General features: G+C 36.8%; 1 protein-coding gene across 3 annotated transcripts; it reads left to right on the top strand.

Annotated features, from left to right (window-relative positions):
- The first annotated feature begins 2,676 nt into the window (after window positions 1–2,676).
- On the top strand, window positions 2,677–6,656 carry LOC112801459 (homeobox protein BEL1 homolog). Of its 3 annotated transcripts, XM_029298348.2 has the most exons (6): window positions 2,677–3,317; window positions 3,497–3,748; window positions 3,847–4,721; window positions 5,032–5,414; window positions 5,738–5,798; window positions 5,896–6,656. In XM_029298348.2, the coding sequence occupies exons 3-6, from the start codon at window positions 3,975–3,977 to the stop codon at window positions 6,502–6,504; spliced, it is 1,800 nt and encodes a 599-aa protein (XP_029154181.1). In that variant the 5' UTR covers window positions 2,677–3,317; window positions 3,497–3,748; window positions 3,847–3,974; the 3' UTR covers window positions 6,505–6,656. The 3 variants fall into 3 exon arrangements, with proteins under 3 accessions (XP_029154181.1, XP_025699980.1, XP_029154182.1); XM_025844195.3 differs by lacking the exon at window positions 3,497–3,748 and having other exon boundaries at window positions 2,679–3,317; XM_029298349.2 differs by having other exon boundaries at window positions 2,768–3,317; window positions 3,495–4,721.
- The last annotated feature ends 1,422 nt before the right edge of the window (window positions 6,657–8,078 follow it).

The raw sequence follows: 8,078 nt of genomic DNA, 5'->3' as shown, positions 1-8,078 counted from the left end.
GATTTGCAAAAGTATACTCCGATTTCTCCACTTTATTTGTGTGTCGATCTCAAACTGAGACAACAAGTTTGATCCCTCCAATCGTTAAAGGTGCTTGATTTGCTCTTTGGCGCTGTGCCCCACTTAGCTTATTATTATTATATTACATAACATAACATAACACAGTAACCCTATCATTAGGATGGTCCTCACTCCTAACCACACTAATAATATACATAATCACACATTCATATATTAATACAAAAAGGAGCATTTTTGTGATTATATATATATATGCATAATAAAGAAAAAGAAAAAAGAAATATAAATGAAGAAGATGCATGGACCACACTAGGTAGTGCTAGGTGCTAGGTAGGGGTGGTAGAAGTGGCATGTAGTTACAAGTTTCAAACCTGTTCAAAAATGTGGCTGGTGTTAATGAAGTCTGAGAGTTGTACAGGGCCTTACACGCACACAATCCCCCGCCATTTGTGGACTCCCTAATTGACCCCTTTCCCACGCCCATGAGTCACCCCTGCCCTGCTGCTTCTATAGTTATAGGTCGTCTTCCAATTTTGATTTCAAACCCTCTCCCCCGTTACTTCTAACTTCAAAATTAAACTACTATTTCGTACACTCTACAACGTAACCTTTTTCATTCATTTGTAGATTTTCTTATTCGTTAGGTGGATAGACAGAGGTACGTTAAGGTAAAGGCTTCTCATTGTCTCTTCCCTGTAGCATCTAGTACACTAGTGTGTTGTTGTCTCCTACATACATTTTTAATTCCCCACCAAAACCATACAAACCAACCATTCACATAAAAAAAATCTTCCCTCAAAGTTACGTCGACCGAATACACACCACTTATTTCTTTATAGCCACAATTTTAATTCCACTTTACATCTAAACATACTTAAAAGAGAAACTGGGCTGTATTAGCTCTTTTTATGTGTATTAGCTCTTTATATATATAGAAATTAATGAAAAATTAAATGTTTGATGACTAATACTTTTATTTGTTATATTTAAATTAATATTAGCTAATTCTTCGTTTTTACACTTAAAATATTAGTTTCATTATCCTAAATTAAGTATCTCATATAGTTAAGTTATACATCTAAACTCTTTAAACCATTAACAATACTTATCATCAGAGAGATCTTTTGTCAATAATAAAAAACTAAACATACATCCTTATGTAATACTAGCTAGTTTATATTATTTGACTAGTTACCAGCAACTAATATTTTGTTATAATTATGACTCAATTTGATTTAATTTCTAAGTTTTCACATCATAATCAATTTTTATATGACTCAATTTGATTTAATTTCTAAGTTTTCATATCATAATCAATTTTTATTTTTAAGTTTTAAATATTCTTAATTTTGTTGTCTTTTGTCACTAATCTAATACTTATGTGTAGATATGACAACTTAACAACTACTTGACATTGCCTTAAATATATTGGCCTTAATTTTATCCTTCAATTAACTAAATTAAACTATTTACATGATGTGAGTAATTAACTATACACATAAATATTTCAATTATGCTAGTTGTGTATTAAAATTAGTTATTAAAATTAATTATTAGTATAAAATACATATTAAAACATAAATATATATTAAAAATAAATTAAATAATATGTTAATAATTGATTTTAGTGTATAAACAATATTTTTTTAAATATTTTGATCTATTGCCTAAATTGATGACAAAATAATTAATTTGATTTATCATTATAAAATATTTTATAGATCGAAACTGGTATAGCAAACTTCCAGTGTTATCTCAAGATATATAAATTAAAAAGAAAAAGAGAAAAAGAATGAAGGATGATGTAGGATATGTTGATGGTGGTGGTGCTATTGGGTATTGGTAATAGGCAATAGGAAGTAGGAAGGCATGCGCTGAGTGCGTAGTGCACACCCAACAGAGAGAGAGTGACGTCATATCGTGGTGTAGGGCAAAGGGGGAGGGGAAAATTTTGGCAAGCGGCGGAGAAAGCTCCCCCTCCATGGACCACTTGCTTTTTAACAGACAAATATTTAAAGCTGTGCGTGCCACCCTCAACTTCCCCACTCTCAATTCTCGCGCGTAGGGACCTCTTTTTCTTGCATAAGCCACTCATTTTTAATCATCCCATCACTTTTACATACATAACCATGCAATATTATTCCTTAACCGACACTCCATACACGCATCAACTATATTTATCGTGCTGGTGAAATGGAAACGAAAAGAATTAAACATTGGTTATATTACTTACTTCGTCAGTGAAAAGGAGAACACATGATGTAAATTAAAACATGGTTGGAGCTGATTCTGATTGAAAATTACCTAGGAATAAGATTATCACTTTCAGTCACAAAATGGGAAATCGCCAATAATCATTGACAAATGAAACCCATTAATGTGCATACATATACGTACCACAATGTTACTGTTCATTAATTGTTTCACATCATAGTGAATTAAATTCCAATGGGGATATGAGCTATGAGATGCAGTACGAGTTAAGTTGTGATGGGGGTATGGGAAACGTGGAATTAAATGGCGCGTGGAAGGGGCATATGAATAAATAAAAGAATTAAAGAGGAAAAAAAAAGAAAAGAAAAGATGCGGTCCCATGCAAAATAGAGAGAGGAGGATGGGTGGAGTACTTTAATACGCGAATTAATGAGAATTAGAGGGGGGATCGGAAAAGAGTGGACCACCTCATCTCAATATCTCATCTCACGCCCAGTCCCTTATTTTAGGAACATTTTACACAAACCCAGGCATATAGCTGTGGAGATATAATAATAATAATAATAATAATAAAAATAAAAAGATCAGAAGCACAAAGCTCTGTTGAATTTTTATTGAGTGTGAGGCCCACTTGAACTCATCCTAAACAGAGTTCACTCTGTCTCTGCTGAAACCCATCTGAAAAAGCCTGGAAAAGACTCTACTTAGGATGACTTGCATCTTGGGATTCGTTCCCCTACAAAGATCCTCTTAACACCCCAATTACAATACTATACTCTACCATCACCCCGTTTTTTGTAATAAAATAAATTAATAATAAAGAAATTGGAGTTGGATGATGGGGAAGTAGGAAGGAAGGATCCCCTACACAAATACAAATAATATCCAATTTCCATTATTATTGTGGATTTGGATTTGGGGCGCTAAAAGCAGAATTTGTTATAAAATCAGGATTTTAGTAATGAGAGAGCAACTCATGTGGCGGCTTGTAGTATATGTACCAGGCAAAGGACGATCATTACTTTCTGTTGCTGCTTCTGGTCCTTCCTTCTTAACTGTACTTCCTTTGTAGACATTTCAAGGTCAGTCTTTTTATTTTATTCTTTAATACTCCAATCCAAATTAATATATTATTATTTACCTATTCTATTTAATTAATTAAATAAAATATTAGTAGGGGGTAAGAAATAATTGAGGAAATTTACTCTATAATTTGCTTTTGTATTTATATTGGTGCATTGACCCACTTCTTCTGCTAGAGAGAGAGAGAGAGAGAGAAAGAAAAGGGGGAGGGAGGCACACACATATGAAATGATGATGATGATGATGATGATGAACCCTATTCTGTGATGAGCAAGTATATATGTGATCTTTGTTGGTCCTAGCTAGGTTGGTTTTCATGGTCGTACCACCATATATGTTTGCTTATTAACAGAACACCACCACTCTACAAATAAAGCTCCTCCCCACCCACTACCACCTCATACCAACCAATTTCTACTCTTCCCTTAGGGTAAGATCTTCCACTCATCCAACTTCTTAATTACTTTCTTGTTTTCTAAATATACACTCCTTTGATTTGATGGTGCTTTATCTTCAACTCTGCTTCAGATAGTGGATCCATCAAACTATATCCAGCTGGAAGTGGAAGAAGCAGAATATATAAAGATAGTTTTAGAAGAAGAAGAAGCATCGATTGATCGATCGGAGAGGGGTTGGGTTTGTATGTGTATGTTAGGATGGCTCGAGCAGTGTGCGAAGAGAAATCGAGGGAGATGGTGTCATCATCAGGTGGTTTCTGTTACTCGGGGACGACGATGGAAGGGTTGGTGGGGGACCCTGCAGACATGTTCAACAACCTCACCAGTGGCATGGACATGGTAGGGTTTTCGAAGAATGTTGATAGCAACAACCCTCACATGTGGAAGGCTTTGTTTGGGAAACAAGGGCCTTCCAGTAGGAGCATCAACAACGATTCTTCTTCAGCCTCCTTCTACCAACAGCAACAGGTTGATGATGATTCATCGTGGCAGGAGAACAGGTTGGTGGTTGACGATTCATCTCTGAGGTGTGTGTTCCCATGTGAAGGAAACGAGAGGCCAAGTCAAGGTCTCTCGCTCTCTCTAAGTTCAACCAATCCCTCATCCATTGGCTTGCAATCTTTTGAGCTCAGACAAACCACTCACCCTCAGTCTCAGCCTTATTATGCATATCAAAATTTTGCTAATAATAATAATAAAGCTGCAGCTTCCTCCTCATCTACTAGTGCTTATCAAGGACACTTGATGCTCAAGAACTCCAAGTACTTAGTTCCAGCACAGGATCTTCTCAACGAGTTTTGTAGCCTGGCCATAAAGCACAAGTCCAACAACAACAACCACCAGCACTGGGAAGATCACGATTCCTCAAAGAAGCCTTCTCCTACCTCTATTGAATTCCTGGAGCTGCAAAAGCGAAAGACCAAACTGCTTTCCATGCTCGAAGAGGTATGTGTGTATGTGTTTGCTATGGAAAAAAAAGGTGCAAGTCAAACGGTCTTTATTCCGTTATGTGAATTATTAGTATCTATCAATGCAAATCAAGCCCAGTGAGGTCCCTAGCTAGCTAACTTTTTGATGGTTCGGTTGATGGGATTGTATTGGGGATTCTTTGAACTAACTAAGCAGCCAGTGCGGGCCTTTTCATTAATGCCACCACCTCGTGACAATAACTTACCCTTTTTTCTTTTCTTGCCAAACATGTCATTTCCTATTCCCCCGTATTGGTAAATCAAAGTAAAAAGATCTTTTAACTCAGGTTGACAGGAGATACAAGAACTACCGGATTCAGATGAAGGCGGTGGTGTCTTCCTTTGAGGCGGTGGCTGGGAACGGTGCTGCCACGGTTTACACGGCTTTGGCACAGAAAGCCATGTCTAAATATTTCAGGAACTTGAAGGATGCGATAATGGGGCAGATTCAGGCGACAAGAAAGGCCATGGGAGAGAAAGATCCAGTTGCACCAGGCACCACCAAGGGCGAAACCCCGAGGCTGAAGATCATTGACCAAGCTTTGAGGCAGCAAAGGGCATTCCAGCAAATGAGCATGATGGAAACTCATCCATGGAGACCTCAGCGTGGCCTTCCCGAGCGCTCCGTTTCTGTTCTTCGTGCTTGGCTCTTTGAGCATTTCCTCCATCCGTAAGTACCTCTCTTTCTTGGTAGATTAATACAATAAGTAGTAAGGTAGAATATTGATTTTGCGAAAGAATCAATGTTCACTCTAAAACCAATAAAGTGGTTTCTCAATCATTTATGCCTTGCTAATAACTATACGGTACAACATTGGTAGTTTCTGTGCATCACCATCCGGATTCCTTTCATCCCTATTTTGTCATATATGATGCGATCTGTGTAGGACCATTATTCCCATCCATGTTACAATTAATATAATTACTATGCATGTATGTCACGTTAATTCAATGGAAGCTAAGGTCGTATATTTGGACCTTCATTCCTTGCAGTTACCCAAGCGACGTTGATAAACATATTCTAGCCCGCCAAACTGGCCTATCAAGAAGCCAGGCACGTCCATCTCTTTCTTTTCACATTCCATTATTATGCTAGGTAGAGGGCCTTGTCAATTAAAATGTAAATGTATGTCTGGAAATGCATGAAGCAGGTTTCAAACTGGTTTATCAACGCAAGGGTTCGTCTGTGGAAGCCAATGGTGGAGGAAATGTACATGGAGGAATTGAAGGAACAAGAAAATATGATGGCTTCTTCGGAGGGTGCTGACGACCCGGACCTCCACCTGCCATCATCACGATCGGAGGATCAGAAGCCAAGCGTAGTGGTTGGAATGGAGTCCGATCAGTGTGCGTCATCATCCATGCTCAACAACATAAAAAACGACCCAAAGAGCAGCCATAATAATCCGGAAGAAGAATGCTTGGGGCGAGTGATGGACACGTTTGGATCGGTGGAGCTTGATTTCTCTTCATACACGCAGCAGCAGCAGCAGCAACAGCAGGGTTTCAATGGGGTTTCTTTAACTCTAGGGTTACAACAGCACGGTGGAAGCGGGGTGAGCCTGGCGTTCCCTCCTCCTCCGGTGAGCAGTCATCATAGCTCGCTCTTCTACGCAACAACCAGGGATCAGATAATGGACAGCTGTCCACCCTCATCGTCATCTATAGTTCATCACTACTCTCTTGTTGATGGCGAACCACAAAATCTTCCTTACAGGAATCTCATGGGTGCACAGTTGCTTCATGACCTCGCTGGCTAATTTATTTATTTATTAATATTTATTTTCAGATTTCCATGCACGTGCCTAACATGCTCTTTCAAATTCCTTTCTTAAATATATATACACTACTACATACATAAAGCAACTCTTGAGGTTAGAAATATATATAAATCCTATAGTTAGTTCCTCTATTTTTAAGTATGTAATGTATCTAGAAATCTACTTCTCTTCTCTCTTTATATTTTTTCAATTATGGCTTGGATGCTGTGGTGTGGCGCAACCTTTGATAGGGGCAGGCGGGCAGAGAGAGACAAGTGGGAAATAAAATTCTTTCGTTAGGGTTAAAGATATTTGTTGGTTTGTCATGGAAAGAGAAGAATATAGTGTTGTGCCAAAATAAAAATGAAATGAAAAAAAAAGGAGAAGAATATTGGAAAAGGACAATAACATTTGGCTGTACAAATTTGGTGGGATGCTAAGAAGAACAAAAGATTGATTTTAAAAAAATATCAAAGATAATTTTTTGTGGTTGTGGTCCCTAATCGACGCTCATGAAGACAACATATATCGTGGCGATAAGAATTAGTTGCTTTGTGATATGTCAACTTTGATGATTGGTTTATGTGTTAACCCTTCTTTTTGGCCAATGAGAAAGATACCTTTTCAACAAGTTCAGTGTTAGCGGCACTATGTATGTTGTTCACATCCCACATCCACACCCATACATACATATTTGATTTATATTTATGCTCAACTTGCATTATTGTGCTTCCATAGGATGACGAATAGAATCGCATCAGTCCATTAGTGATTACTTGATACGTATTTTCATCCCTTCGTTTATCTCTGTTCGTTTTACGCTACTATATATACACGCCATTTCTCTTCATTTGAATCTCTATATGTCCCTTCTAATAACATTATCCATGGATTTCACTTTTCAACACGGAAAAGAGAATTAAATTAACAACTAATGATTCAAAATCTAAATATATATATTCGAAATGGATAATGATTTGGAATATTAATAATCGCAACCATATGAAATGTGGGAAATTAATAGAAATGGATCCTCTCCAATTTTTTTAACAATTGAGAAAATAAAGTGTGATTTTTCATCTTTAATTCTATAAGTGAGACCAAAATTAAATAGGAGAGATAGAATAACAAAGGGTAAGATCCTACACTAGATATCATCAAATATTTTTTCCACTGGAGCCTTAAATGGCTATTTTCAGCTTTCTTAGCTTGGATATATTTAAATTAATTATTCTGGAATAAAGACAAAAAGAATAAAACATTTTTTTTGTAGAATTATATAATAGAGATTTCATGCATGAATCAAATTGTTTAACTTATTTCATACTGGAACAATTTTCTTCTGATCTGATCATCATCGAACAGTTGCATAATTTGTTGTCATCATATGAAACCCTAAAGTTTTTTTTGTTACGTATTCTGAGCTTGTGCTATGTCAAGTATGGGGATCAGAGTAGTGAAGCTTCTTTAATTTATAGTCACATTTATATGCTGAATGATATGAACAAGAGAGTGCGGATGAGTAGGGTGAGATAGACATAGTTATTATATATATTCGTAAAGAAAACAAGAAT

Source organism: Arachis hypogaea, chromosome 5, assembly GCF_003086295.3.
Source record: "Arachis hypogaea cultivar Tifrunner chromosome 5, arahy.Tifrunner.gnm2.J5K5, whole genome shotgun sequence".
Taxonomy (NCBI): domain Eukaryota; kingdom Viridiplantae; phylum Streptophyta; class Magnoliopsida; order Fabales; family Fabaceae; genus Arachis; species Arachis hypogaea.
This window is presented reverse-complemented; position numbering and strand designations above follow the sequence as displayed.

Excerpts from the sequence above, each read along its gene's own strand:
- LOC112801459 (XM_029298348.2), top strand. The coding sequence starts at position 3,975 with ATGGCTCGAGCAGTGTGCGAAGAGAAATCGAGGGAGATGGTGTCATCA. Across the intron at positions 4,722-5,031 it reads TGCTTTCCATGCTCGAAGAG|GTTGACAGGAGATACAAGAA; the intron begins GTATGTGTGTAT and ends CTTTTAACTCAG. Across the intron at positions 5,415-5,737 it reads TTTGAGCATTTCCTCCATCC|TTACCCAAGCGACGTTGATA; the intron begins GTAAGTACCTCT and ends CATTCCTTGCAG.